This window comes from Aplidium turbinatum, chromosome 5, assembly GCF_918807975.1.
Source record: "Aplidium turbinatum chromosome 5, kaAplTurb1.1, whole genome shotgun sequence".
NCBI classification, from domain to species: Eukaryota; Metazoa; Chordata; class Ascidiacea; order Aplousobranchia; family Polyclinidae; genus Aplidium; species Aplidium turbinatum.
This window is the reverse complement of record NC_137476.1, coordinates 12,396,099-12,411,361: the sequence shown is the minus strand read 5'-3', so window position 1 is coordinate 12,411,361 and position 15,263 is coordinate 12,396,099. Positions and strand designations below refer to the sequence as shown.

At 37.6% G+C, this 15,263-nt stretch overlaps 1 protein-coding gene across 1 annotated transcript in view; it reads right to left on the bottom strand.

The window, feature by feature from the left end:
• Positions 1-14,235, bottom strand: part of LOC145771320 (nuclear pore membrane glycoprotein 210-like) — a 65,721-nt gene extending 51,486 nt beyond the window's left edge. Inside the window, exons 1-2 of the mRNA XM_082583067.1 lie at positions 14,063-14,235; positions 6,951-7,113 (exon numbers count right to left, since the gene is read on the bottom strand). Of these exons, the coding sequence (XP_082439193.1) occupies positions 6,951-7,113; positions 14,063-14,205 (306 nt within the window). The 5' untranslated portion in view covers positions 14,206-14,235. The remainder of the gene's footprint in view (positions 1-6,950; positions 7,114-14,062) is intronic.
• Positions 14,236-15,263: the final 1,028 nt, after the last annotated feature.

Genomic DNA, 15,263 nt, shown 5'->3' with positions numbered 1-15,263 from the left:
AACATATTATTTTCGGAAAAAGTTACTGCTTTTGTAGTGCTGTTTGTTTGCAACATAATCTTGTATGGCTTTTAAAATACTACGACAAATTGCTTGGGTCGCAAGATTTTACCAAACTGAAATTTTTTATAATGGGTCGCCTTAAAAACGAGTTGGGAACCACTGGCCTAAGGCATAGTATGACAACTTTTCAGCAAAATATGAGAGGTACCATATACAAGTTATCTTCATATTGGCTGTTTTGATATGGAATGACCCTAAAAATGTACAGGCCAAGTACAGGAAAACTGCTTCTTTTCAATAGCTGAGTAATATAGGAAGGAGTTGAGTTGAGATGTTCTAATTTATATCAGGCATAGCCAAGACATGTGAAAGTTTCATCACTCTGGGGTACCATCTACATGGTCATCTACCCCCCCGGAAAAGGCGACTCGAGGGGTATTTTTTAAGTGGTGACCATTTTCAGTAGCCTCTAAAACCATTATTTCCTGTTTGTATCAAGACATTTTGCTTCTATTGCTTCATCACAATGCTTATTGCCTAAATTACACAAATTTGGTGATGTTGGCCAAGAAGGGGACTCACAGCTGATGGTCAAAATGTGAAAAATTTACATTTTCACTAACAAAAATCCAGTTTTGAGGTGCCTGTAACTTTTTATCAACACATCTTAGTCCAATTATGACAGCAGATTCTGAAAGAGCAGCCCAGAAATAGCCAATACCCATAATACCAATTTTCAGGCATATTGCATGCATAGAAATGAAGATATGTGCCTTCAAAAACCATTGAAAATGAACGCGGCGGTCCACTGTTACGAAAAAGGGGTGAGGCCGAAAAAGGGATGAGGCCCGTAAAGTTTAAACGGCCATAAAATCTAAGCTGCTTGGAATTTTCATCTGAAACTTGGGAATTTTTCATTGCTCCCATAGAGGTACGTTTGGTGCAATTTTGAGCAAAATCTGAGAGGGTGCCCATGGAACTTTTATTAATGTTGGTTGAGTTGGGCTGGAATGACCCAATTAAGTCTTTTTAGCTTGCTAGGTTTTGGAGCAGAACTTGCTAAAACTTTACAGCATAACCTAGCACGCACTGCGGCTCTTCTCCTCCAGAATGTATCACAATGAAACCAAATTGAACATAAGAACCATTGGATCTTAATTTTTTTCGAGGTTGAGCCATTTTCACTTTTTGTACTCAAATTTAAGTTAAAAAACTGAGTGGAGGGATGCCAAGCCAGCCAACTAAAATATATCTTTTAAGTTTGGTTTGAAAAATAAGTTGCCTGAAAATTTTTACTTTCCACAAAATTTTTTTCTTCGGGATTGTGTTAATTTTTTTTGGAAGGTGCTTCGTGGTCCTAAAAAAATTATCTCGCGGACCCCAGTTTGAGAACCACTGATCTATATGTATGTATAATTGTATATACAATTATACATGTCACCATCAATATGCGTAGCCCCGCGGCAGGCTGCATTATTGTACTAGAATAGATGAACTATTTATTAGATGAATTTTTTCCACTTAACAAAATAAAGATGAAGCTGCCACTACTTCATTTGTTGCTTTTTACTCTTAATGGACACGTCTGCGGAGAAATCTTACTAATCAGAAACGATTCGCAAACAAAAAGTGTAAACTAAGTCTGGCTTCCCGCAGATAATCTCATTCCTCACTACTTCAAGAACTACACAGGTAGTCAGTTACATTATATTTTTTCGAAAACCGATTAAGTCTGAATTGGCTGTCAAACAGTGTTTCGTGATTAAAACTATATATATAATAATTCATATACAGTAGAACTTGGATAACTTGTCACCCCAGGGGGAACAGAAAAAGTGACGACTTACGCGAACTGACGACCAATGCAAACAGCTAAATTTTGCCATTGTTTTGCGTCGCATTAATTTCATGGTGCTCCGCGACCTAATTAAATGCGATAGTGGTAAAGTGAGATGAAGAGGAAAACGAGAAAAAATTACGGTACACAATAATGTACAATACAGTAATAACGCACTTAACAGCTTAACTGAAGAATACAAATATTTTTGACTGCGTTTTGCTTGCAAGTGTCTTGTCAACCAAGTAGTCATGCATTTTTGATAGTGAGCTTGCGAATTCACCACTGTCTTCTTGGCATAACATATAGTGTTGGAGCTTTCCAACTATCTGCAAAGCTTCTTTTGTAGATGGAGGTGGCAAAGGCTCTTCTTCCTGTTGACCATCATCTTCTTCGTTGTCTTCATTTTCTGTACCTAAGGTGCCTTGGATTTCTTGCAGTACTGTGTCTCTGGTTACACCAGCTCCTCAACGTCTTAGCGCTGTAACTTCTTCTCGAAAGAGTCTGTAAATGCCACGTCAGCATTTGGGTGGATAACAACTGAGACGAATTTTACGTCCCAGGGGAAGAAAAACGGTGACAATATAATCGAATTGACGAATTATGACCACTTATGAAACATGACTACTTAACCGAACTTGATTGTGTACAAAAGATAGGCTTTCTGCCGGGACCTGGCAATCATTGACGACTTGGGCAAACTGATGAGTTTTCCGAAGACGAGTTATCCAAGTTCTACTGTATCTTTATCAAGCACTTATGCAAGTTTGCTCCATTTGCGCTTCACAACTTTATCTGCGCTGTAACATTCTTCTGCATTCTCATTCTTTTTCAAATGCATAACAAAACCAAATTGCTATGATTTCTTAATCGAAGACAAAGATTTTTCTGTCAAAATGAAACAAAACTTTGTGGAATACTTTTAACATAAAAACAGGTAGTTAATTTGTCATATTCAGATCTTATCAACAAGTCAAATTTTTCATGTTAAAACTAAGGCGAGTAGTCCCAATATAGCAAATTAGCTACGTCCAAACTAAAGCCAACTAAAAATGAGATTAACCACCAGTGAAAAATAAACCGGTTATTCAAACTGGTGGTTTGCATGGATTCATGTTAGCCTATTTTTGCTTCATGCTTAAACTAAGCACAAAATTTAGAAATTTATAAACTTAGACATTTTTTTTACTTCAATTTTGTAATAGAAAATTTCTTGGCTAGGCTATAAGTAATTAATTGCTGTTGGCCTAGTCAATATAAAACTCTATGTCTTTCCTAAACCTGTCTTTAAAGTTTGTCGTTGCTTTGAAAAGCAATGTTTTAAAAAATTCTATTGTATTTAATTCTAAAAAATGAATGTAATTTGGATACACATTACACATTTTAACTTTTTCTTCGGAGCCAATAGCATGAAGTCTGACAGCTTTGTAGTTGGAGCCACTGGTGCAAAATCTGACAGCCAAACCTAGACCTCTTTTATAGCAGTTCCGCAGCCCTGGTTATAAATCAGCACTAAAAAAGATCAAGGACTTGACTCTGTCTAAAAAAAAGGCCTCCACGATAGACTTTTCACACCAACGCTTCATGCGATGGCACCAACACACCTAAAAATTCATGCTCAGAGTCGTGACTGGTGTTGGTGTCACTCTTGCCGGTATCAATGTGGTTTGGTGTTTCCCAGAACTTGTCAAATGATTTCCGCTTTGATTTTTTCAAGCATTATTTCCAAAAAAATCTCCAAAAACAAGTCATTTTTTTCACTGGAAATTGGAAAGTAGCGGGTAGCGAGAGTGCTACTGAAGAAATGTACCGTACCTCCCCTCCGCTATCACTACATTGGAAAAAATGTGGTGCCGCTAGCCCACAACTCCAACAAAAATGTAACAGCACTATCACTAACAAAAAGTAGAGCGCCACTTCCCACTACACACCTCTGCCAAGAATCTAAATGCAAGTTCCAAAAATGAAAGTTTAAAAGTGCAACAAAGTGGATCCTTGCAATAAGCAATACAGCTTTGGTTAAATTTCTTTAAAGTGCAGTGGTACTTTTAGTGACACATTAAATAGACAACTTCAGAATGCAGCAAACACACTTACAAGCGCAATATGCTCACAAAATCTACGATTTGTGTGCTTTATCAGTTTCGTTAAACCGGTGACAATCAAAAATTCTATATTTAACTCAGCGGCGCAACTACAAAAAATCAAAGGGGGTCGGCAACGAGAGAGAAAACTAACAATTATTTGTAGAAGCGGATATATCACAGTTAGATTGTTAGAATATTAGCCTACTAGCCTAGTGTAAATTGACAGCGCAATGATCCAATTCTGTGCTGTGCGAAGCGACCTTTTTCGCTCTGTCTGTGCTTGCTACTCAGTACTCACTCTCAAAAAAAGTTTTCCGTGCTTTCGAAAGTAGGCAGCAGATTGTTTGCTCTCCAGGCTCACATTTTAAAAAGTAGTCCACACAAGCTTAGGGCCTGTAAAGTCAAGTTTGACAAGTTTGACAAGACAAGTTTGACAAGATTGTAAAGAAAATTTAATTGCCGTCTTTTTAATAACAAAATTATAAAATAGGTTTAAGAATGTGTGAAGCTGCGACCATACGAAGATTTTGTACAAATCAGACTAGCCTAAAGCTAGCTGCAGTTTCGTTTTGTGGGTTTATAAGGTTGCATCCTAAGTTAGCCAATTTACCAAATTTTAGAAACCAAATTCAAAGAAAGGAAAAGAAAGAAATCCTTTTAGTTTCTCCACCCTCATTCTCGTAATCCCAACCAAGACAAAGGATAAGCTATTCTAGCCTGGCCTTGATTGCCTTATCTGTACCCAGACGAAATCATTCATTTAAACAAAGCGATCGATACAAATTCAAGAAGAAAATTCTAATGTTTACCATCTCTAATATTATTTCTAATGTTTACTGTATGTTTCCTTTATTTGTTATAATCTTTTAATGTTTGTTTGTGTAATTTATAGGCCTAACTAAATTGGTATTTTTAAAGCTGAGCCGGTTTCCCGCACTTCAAGTTTTACTACACTGGAAAGTCGGGTCTGCTACTATTCGGCGAGTCCAATTCGGTGAGTGCCCTATTCGGCGAGAGCCCTTTTTGGCGAGTTCCCTATTCGGCGATTTTTCGAAATTTTTTTATAAATTATTGGGTACCGTAGCCAAATAATCATTGTCGCTTTTACATCGTTTTAACGTCGCTAAACGTTCAAATAACCCCCTAACCCTTAACTTTCTAACCCTTAACCCCCTAACTCCAACCCTAACCTCTAACCCCTAACCTCTAACCCCAACCCCTAAAACGGCAATGATAATTAGGCTACGGTAGCCAATAATTTTAAAAAAAAATTCAAAAAATCGCCAAATAGGGAACTCGCCGAAAAGGGCTCTCGCCGAATCGGACTAGCCGAATTGGACTCGCCGAAACGGGCCATTCCGGAAAAGTCAGCCATTTCGTTTTTATGACATCATAAATTCACAATTAATTGTTTTCCTTGCTTTCGACTGTAATTCAGTTTTTGATTTATATTGCCTTCATCTCCAAGTTTAAAGTGCAACTGCGCGATGACTTTGACCGCACTTTATCTGAAAGAGCATGTTTCAATCTGTAAATACCAACCTCGCCCTTACTTTTTAAGGCTATATTTATCTCAATAAAAATTATCAAAACTGGTTTTCCACACGCTTGTATTTTTGGCCACGTTTCTGCTATGGCGGATTGCATTGCGCAACACGCGGATTATCACGTCAGTTGGAGTCAGACAGAAGCGACAATTGCTTTTGCAAGTCCTTTAGTTGTGCTTGTTCTATTGTAGAACAGTGGTCGGCAACCTTTTTTAACAAAAAAGCGATTCTGTTACATATTTTGGCAGATATGACCAGCTGAGATCCACAAAACGTAATATAATTATGTGTTTCAAGTAGATCAGACCACAGTTTCTTTGCTACGAAACAATTCTTTTCTATGCCGTCATCTCTATCTGTGTACGGCTTTCCTCGCTTAACAATCTATTGAGCTGCCAAAAAACTAGCAGCATTGGTGTGGCATGGGGCTGTTATCCATTTACTGAAAGCTTCCTTACTCTGCTCCGATCTTTGCATAAGTTCCAATACTGCCTACTTTAACTAATCTCCAAAATGGGATAACGTGCAGAAAAATTAATGCTCTATGGCTGTTCTGACAGTGCCTTTTGAAGTCATTTATTTCGGGATTTTTTCCTACATAGGCTATTAAGCATGCAGATATGCCAACATCATTTGCATTGAATGCAAAGTTCATGTTTATGTATTATGTCCAATTGTCCATGCTGAGTAACATCTCTGTTTTCGCCTAAAACTTTTCTCTTTGTTATTTGTGCATGGCTACCGATAAAAAAGAGTATGCTGTTTAGTGTTCACGCCAAAGCTGCAAACTGACTTGATAAAGTCAAAACTTGAATAACAAAAATTGTAAAAAAATTCTATTATTTTCTGACAGAGTATTACTTGATCAGAGTTGGCTCATTGCTGCATCATCTTGTACAACTAGTAAACAACGTAAACAACAATTCTAGCCAATGTTAATTCGATCGTGCAGTTGCACTTTAAAGTGCATGGAATTTGCCATTTTTATTCGACCAATGATACGAGTTTGCGTGAATAAATGACGGTCTGTTAATATTTTGTATTGCGGTTTATGCGACTTGAGCGTGAAACAAGTTTGGTATGCATAGAACGTAGCTTAAACTGACACACGTTAAGTAGTACGTAAATCTCAGTCTAGTTAGTCATCCCTCTTCTTGAAGTTGCAAATCTTAAAGGGGGCTGTCATGCCGACTAAACAGCCCCCTAGTTGCACTCCTGATTTAACTAGTCTGGCTCTACACTTTTGCTTTGAAGGTAGTAAAGGCCACACCCCTTAGACCTAGAGTACCATACTATGTTTTAAGTTTTTATCTCACAGCAAACACACCAATGAGGCCATTAAAATACAAAATAGTGATCAAACTTTGGAAAGCTTAAATGTAACATTGGCATCAAACTTGCACAACAGTCATCCAAGAAAAATTATGTTTTCTTGTTTGCATTACACAAGAGAACACAGTTCGAAAATGTACATACCTGCACAACTGTTCCAGTCAGTTCACTTTCAGCCAGAATTAGAGTAATTTTCCGAGATGGTGCTCTACTTTCAACAAAAACTATTGCAGATTTTGTACATTCTGCATCTTCATCTCCATTTGGAATTGATTGAATGGAGGCAACATCAGAGTTTTGTGAACGCCTTAAAAAAACATGTGTAGTGTTAAAATGCAAAATTTTTGATAAAACTATTCTATCAACTACAGATTATATATATCCATAGTAATGAGTGCTCACTGCTCATGCACATGTTAGAAGCTAATACAATAATATCTGTAGGCGTTTTATTACTGCAATTGAATTTAGAAATGAAGCGGAATCATTGCATGAAGGTCTTGAAAGACTGAAACCATGCACCAGGGTGTTGCAACGCGGAATGGCCCGTTTCGGCGAGTCCGATTTGGTGAGTCCAATTCGGCGAGTGCCCTATTCGGCGAGAACCCTTTTCATCAATTTTTTGAATTTTTTTTAAATTGCCAGGTATCGTAGCCTAATTATCATTGCCGTTTTAGGGTTAGGGGTAAGGTGTTAGGGTTAGGGGTAAGGTGTTAGGGTTAGGGGAAGGTGTTAAGGTTAGAGGTTGGGGATAGGGGTAAGGTGTTAGGGTAAGGTTAGCGCGTTGGGCTCGCAGTCCAGAGCCTGCATGTTCGACTCCAGCCACCCGCACTTGCTGTTGTTTCTCTGGGCAAGAAACTTTACGATAATTGCCTCTACCCAGTGATCGATTTCGAGTAATGGGTAGTACCAAATTTAAGTCATAAGTAAAGTAGACAACCGGAAACAGACATTGCCGTCGGCTGCAGCGTGGGTCAGGTGTACGTCGGAAGGCGTACACCGATGCATAGCGCTCAAGTCCGCTTTCCTGCAATGCAAGATAAAGATAATAAAACAAAACAAAAAACATTCAATTATGATGCGCATACGCGCACTGGCACAGTAACGCGAAGCGAGCACGCTACAACGTGAGCGGTAAAATTGTTGAGGAGTTATATCACTTTGTAATTGCAAACCATTAGAGCGTAACGTGTTTTTTTATATTTGGTCATTCTTGTTTTTATTTGTTTTGCGTTTTTTTTGAACGTGTGTTAGTGTGCAATAAAAGATGTATGCGGCCGAGTGTTGCAAGGTTGAGTTTCGCTGATGAACGTTGAAGAAACGTTTGTCTGTTCCAACTTTTCTCAGATAAAACACGACAACGTTTCTCAGCGAAACTTAATGTTAATTGTACTATAGCTAGTCAGGAAGTGCATATTTTGGTTTGTATCAGCTACTTGAAAGGAAATATTTTCATCATAAAAAAAATGACCGAAATAAATATAAAATGACCAAATTTTTTCAAGTCATTTCGAACAAATGACCGTAAAGTCTCAGCGAAAAAAAAAAACCAGGTTGCTACTGATGGTAGCAGACTAACATCCCAGCCTATTTATTGGCCTTCTACTGATGCGACAGCTAAACAACTTCATTATATGTAGTCCAATATTAACAATCTTTTTGTCTCAGAGCCCTGTGCTGATATCGATTAAAGTTTGTTGTTTTTTTATTGTATATTTTCTGGATGGGTCTGCTACTATTCGGCGAGTCCGATTCGGCGAGTTCCCTATTCGGCGAGAGCCCTTTTCGGCGAGTGCCCTATTCGGCGAGTTTTTGAAATTTTTGAAAGGAAATTATCGGGTACCGTAGCCTAATTATAATTGCCGTTTTTACATCGTTTTAACGTCGCTAAACGTTGAAATCGTGCAGAAAGGAATAAAAATAAAATGTTTGAACTATTAAATTAAAATTCTTCATGTCAGTTCAGTTGTTTTTATTTCTGACCATCATATCAAAAACAATACACGTCAACATAGCAAAGGTAGAAGCGACAAAACGCGAACGTTTAAACGTGCTTGAATTCGTCATGTCAGTTCAGTTGTTTTTATTTCTGATCATGATATCAAAAACAATCCACGTCAACATAGCAAAGGTGTAGAAAAAGGTAGAAGCGACAAAACGCGAACGTTAAAACGTGCTTGTGACCGAAGTAAGTTATTGAGTTGAAAGAAATTTGGCACGGTCGCAACACTTTCAGAAAAATTTAAGATATGAAGGGAAAATAAAACAAAGAAAATGTTACAAAAATAAAATAAAATAGATCATGTTTATGTCTATAAGTTAGTACTTTTGAATAGTTAAAATGATTAGTTTGGACCAACAAATGTGTGGCCTACAGCTTGGATTGAAAGGAAGTTATCGGGTACCGTAGCCTAGTTATCCCGACCAGCAAAAATTTGTTCCAAGAACACAGTTCATTTTTACATTGTAGTAACAGAATGAAAAGGCTAAACAGATGTGTGGCCTATCGTGTTAACGTCGCTAAACGTTGAAATCGTGTAGAAAAGGGAGCTTTTGCTGACTAGGATACTTTGAAACTGAGAAACATTCACAGAAGCCCTACGCTTTGTTCCAAGAACCCATTTAGCATAACATTTCATTTGTACATTGATTCAACGTCTGAATACATTATCTTAAAAATGCAACGTATCGTAGGGCTTCTGTGAATGTTTCTCAGTTTCAACGTATCCTAGTCAGCAAAAGCACCCTTTTCTACACGATTTCAACGTTTAGCGACGTTAAAACGATAGGCCACACACTTGGCTAGCCTTTTCATTCTGTTACTACAATGTAAAAATGAACTGTTAGGCTAACTGGGTTCTTGGAACAAATTTTTGCTGGTCGGGATAACTAGGCTACGGTAGCCTACCCGATAATTTCCTTTCAATCTAAGCTGTAGGAGTGTAGGTCACACATGATCCAAACTAATCATTTTAACCATAGGCGCCTAAGCCGTGGGGACCAGGCCCCGACGCATATTTCCGCGTGGGAGCAACTTTTTATGCGGCATTGATACATAAAACAATAGATGAACTAGCGATCGGCAGCAGGAAAACATTTTTAAATGCAAACCGCAACAGCTTCGCAGTAAATAATCACTAGAACGAGTAGCGATGCTACAATCCCACCCCAGACAAAAAAATCTGTCATTTTTACGTTGATTTAACGTCTGCAGACGTTGAATCAATGTAAAAATGACTGATTTTGCTGCATGTGACATAGCAAAAATCTACCATTTTGCGTCGATTCAATGTCATCAGATGTTGAATGCACCCAAAAACAACATAGTTTGCTACGTTGACGCAGCGTGCGTTTAACTTAATGCGCTTGCAAACAGCCTCGCTGTCGCTTTCGAAAGTCGAAACCTCTGCAGAGAATTGTCGCCGCAGTGAATCGGTTGCTGTGAAAATGAACTTGAAGTCTCGGCCCGAGGTTACCACTAACCAACGTAACAAGGGCTGGTACAAACCGCACTGCCCACAGTCGCACAAGCGGCATAATCAACACAACAACGGACTCGCGCAAACTGCATGGCGCACACACGTCCGTTGCCATGGAAACCCGATCAAAGGCGGGTAATATGCGCATCTTTTGTTTCATCTGCAACACGAAAACGGGCGTATTACAGCGAATTGAAACTTGAAAGCTGGTCAGCCATAAGTTGCGATATTGTAGTGAAAAGGGAGCAATGTCAAGTCGAAAACTTAATCAAACGTCTCTCTGTAACTATTTTTCAAGGGCTGTTTACGGATGTCAGCAACTTTTAAATTTATTAAAGGTGACGTGCTGTTGAATTGATGTAAACATGAATGATTTTGCTTTCAACAGGTATATTTTCAAGCATATGATCAAGTTAGTATTTTCATTCCATTTACAGTATACCTTTTAGTAAACCTTTTCGTCTCTTGTTTCATGCTAATAAATCTAGTTCGTTGCTAAACTTTGTGTTGTGCTTAGCTTAAAGAGTCGCAGTCCATCAACCGCTAGCCAACGCAGACGCATAGCATGTGTTTTGGTCGAACTTTGTTTATAATAATTAACGGCAGGTCGAACGTAGCGATAACTCCGAGTGTGGCAATAAAAGCAATTCTAGTGTGACGACATAATTACGTCATCCATCTGCGTGACATTTCGCTGAATTTACGTTGCTGCTGATGAAACACGCTTTCGCCCCCACGGCCAAAAAAATAGTTAGGCGCCTATGATTTTAACTATTCAAAAGTACTAACTTATAGACATAAACATTATTTTTTTTCTAACATTTTCTTTGTTTTATTTTTCCTTCATATCTTAAATTTTTCTGAAGGTGATGCAACCTTGCCAAATTTCTTTCAACTCAATAACTTACTTCGGTCACAAGCACGTTTTAACGTTCGCGTTTTGTCGCTTCTACCTTTTTCTACACCTTTGCTATGTTGACGTGAATTGTTTTTGATATCATGATCAGAAATAAAAACAACTGAACTGACATGACGAATTCAAGCACGTTTTAACGTTCGCGTTTTGTCGCTTCTACCTTTGCTATGTTGACGTGTATTGTTTTTGATATGATGGTCAAAAATAAAAATAACTGAACTGACATGACGAATTTTAATTTAATAGTTCAAACATTTTATTTTTATTCCTTTCTGCAGGATTTCAACGTTTAGCGACGTTAAAACGATGTAAAAACGGCAATTGTAATTAGGCTACGGTACCCGATAATTTCCTTTTAAAAATTTCAAAAACTCGCCGAATAGGGCACTCGCCGAAAAAGGCTCTCGCCGAATAGGGAACTCGCCGAATCGGACTAGTCGAATCGGACTCGCCGAAACGGGCCATTCCGTTTCTGGATATAGGACGTTTCTGGATATAGGATATAGGACTAGCTAAATGGTATACAAATAGAAAAAGTTTGGGAACCACTGGACTACGTGGATATACAACATTATGTTGCAGATGCCGACCAAACACAGCCGACCAGTTGTCTTGCGACAGGTCGGCTACCACAGAATGTCCTGATTTCAGTCTATGTTGTTACAATAGGTTATCTTCTTGTAAGTAGAAAATATTTGTCATACATTGACAAATTTAAGGAATGTTGACATGTGATAACATGCATTTTTTAGCTTAAAAATGAAAATTGTGATAAAGTCATTCATTGGGTTAAATTTTTATTTTAAATAAATAATAAAATAAAAAATTTAACTCAGCTTGTACCAATTATCTTTCAGAAACAATATATTAGTTACGTTAGTTAGCGCACAGTTTTACGTTCTTTGTTCCCCATATTGTGAGGGTTGAACACCTGCAAATATTATTATATTTGTCAAATAGTTTATACCAGGGCTTCCCAAACTTTTTTGCTCGCGACCCCTTTTAATCTCCTAAAATTTTCCGCAACCCTTTACAGTTGACATGATAAACAGTGCGAAATATACATTTGTGATTTATTAAAAGGCTTAATTTGAACCATTTCGAATGAAACTAGAGTAGCATCAAGCTACCGATACTCGAAACCTGCTACTTTACACGTAACCCATTGGAAACAAAACACAACCGAAAACACATTTATTTAGTGTGATGAGTGCGACTGCTTTCTGCTGCAAAGCAAATCCAGTCGGTGCTCAATGTTTGTTACTGCTGGTCTCAAGGCGGTTTCAATCTTGCTTAGTCTGGAACGATATTTTCTTACGATTGTCATTAACTTTGATAATGTTGACTCGCACAGAAGCGTGAACACAAACACCAGGAGTGCAGTCACTGCTGAGTGAGATAATTAGGCCTATAGATATTCCACTTTAACCAGCCAAAAAGTGTGAAACTTTTTCCAGAAAATTCAAGCCGCAACGTAGAATCAGAAAATAGATGAGCATGTTATTCCTGAGATTTGGAAGAGAGGTGCTCGGTATTTTGTATTTGTATTACCAATAGGTTTAAGATCCAATCAAATTTGGCATTGTTTAATTCTGGAAGAAAATACTTTTAAAACTGTTTCAACAGATTTGAGAAGTGGTCGATAACCACAGGCTTAAACATTTGGTTCCCCATCACTGTTAGTCAAAAACTCTACAGTAGATGAAAAAATTTCAAATGAATCATTTTCAACTTCTTCTTTCTTAATATTTAAATTTTTAACAAACTCTTCAAGTTTTTGATTTCTTGATTTCAATGTAAAAATATTGGTGTTTTTTTCCTTAGATGGTTATAATTAAGTTCTTTCCATTTTTCAAGCAAATTTTACAAATAGCATAATTTTGAAAGTCAGATGTCATTGCAGAAATGATGGACCAATTAAGTTTGATTTTTTTTCCCTTGGAAAAACCACAACTTCATTTTTCAACGTTAATAGCGTTTTTAAAGTTTTGTTTTTGAGAGCCCTCTTACTTCACAATGCAGTAAAAGGGATTTAAACTGAACTCTCATTACATTTTACCATATAAACTTGCAAAAATATGGGTATTGAGTGCGCGACTCAAAGTTAATATTTTTATAGCATCTTGCACAATAGCATTTCGATGAGGATAATTCTTTTTAGCTATTAAGGTCTCGCAATGAATCATAGCCTATGTATACTAACTTAGTGTGTTAATACAATATGTGTAAGCCTAGCCTATCACTCGCAAATCGCACTTTTGCATGAAACCCAAGTGTATGTCCTGTCATTGCAGAAGCTAACACAGTCATGCCAACATTGCAGAAGCTAACACAGACATGCCAACACAGTCCTTCCAAAATCGCCCCACTTCGGTGCAAAAATTGACGAAATTATCGTTACCGTTCGATTTTTTTTAACCAGCTTTCGATTAGTTTTACTTTTTCAATATTTAGCTATACTAGCATGCAGTCCTCACGCTGGCCCACTACCAGGGCTAGGCCTATTTACGCAGAATCTACAACTCAGTTAAAAATAATGTTTTGAACAGTTATATCAGTTTTAACAACTGCGTTATAAAATAAACGTCTGAAAAGTATCATAGGATAATATGCATTACTTTATGTAAAATTGGTGTACTCTCTGCGACCCCTGAAGTTCGTTACGCGACCCCCAGTTTGGGAAGCCCTGGTTTATACAATATCGGTTATGATATGCTGGATAATTTACAACAAATTCTTCTGCACGAGGTGTGTGTTTCAAAATTCTTTATTCACAGTTTTCATACACATTCAAATTTAATATCCTGCATTAAATTCTACTATTTAAAAACATATCATTAATTCAGTAAGTATATGAATACCATTTGTAGCAGCCTTCGTCAGCGTTGATGGTGTAATTAACTTGAATTTGATCATAAAATGGAAGTAAAAGCTTGGGAGGAATGTACGAGTTTCCAAAGGCAAAAAGTCCAGTTAGAAATAACAAGTAAATTAGGCCATTCATTTCAGTAAGTATGAGACGTGTTATAGTTGCTTAAACTGTAAAGAAAAAAACAAATACAAATGGGATGTGCCAACTTATTTGTAATTTTCAAAATGAAATCAGTTGCCTCACCAATTACCATGATCTGGTAGAGGTGGTCCAACTTGGAAAGACACATAAACAAGACACATAAAAAAAACAAGGACGAAGCAAAACAAACAAATAGTAATCACTACCTATAGGCTAGCGCTTTCTAAAGTATGGATCGCGAACAAATATGAGTTGCAAAGGTTAAAGAAATAGGTTACGCAGTACAAATCTGCTGTAAATTTTTCAATGAGATTGGTGTGTCACTAACTTTTTTAAATCCAGCGCATATAGGCTTCTTCTCACTTATTTGAGCAGATGTGGACTCTGGTTAGGGATGGGCAATTCAGAATACCGAATCCAGAAGGATTCGGATCCTAAACTATCCGAATCCAAAATGTCAATAAAACCGGGTAATAAGATTCGGTTTTAAAGATATGCATAAGTCTTGCAATTGTGCAAGCTGTCAGCTTGAAACAGTGAACTGAAAAAAAAGGGTGGTTTACTCATTTATTCTTTGCACTGACACCATCCGCACTTTCAAAAACATTTCGCACGCGTTGTGCGAGCACGGCGCATGCAACCCTACGTCACTCGCTCGCATGAGCAAAGAAACAAAGCGCGCAATTTTCTTCACGTTTTGTACACATGCACAATCATACAATGTTTTTTTTCAATCCACGTGCGTATGCGACAGTTTGACCGGTGGCGTAATAACAATGAGCAGATGCCCCTGCTTACAGTCTTTGAAATTAGCATATTTTTACTTCGGCAAAAACGTTGCCGAGGCTAAACGGCAAAAGTTGAAGTTGGCTCGGCAATTGCTGTGAACGTTTATTACGAAAAAATTGTACCAAAACATGTAAACGAGAAGCGAAAAATATACTAGAGTAGTCTATCACGACCGCACTGTTTGATTTTGTTATGATGTCATAATACCAGAAGTAGCGTTAAAGCGAACAACGCGTTACGCACGCTGTTACGGTAATTCA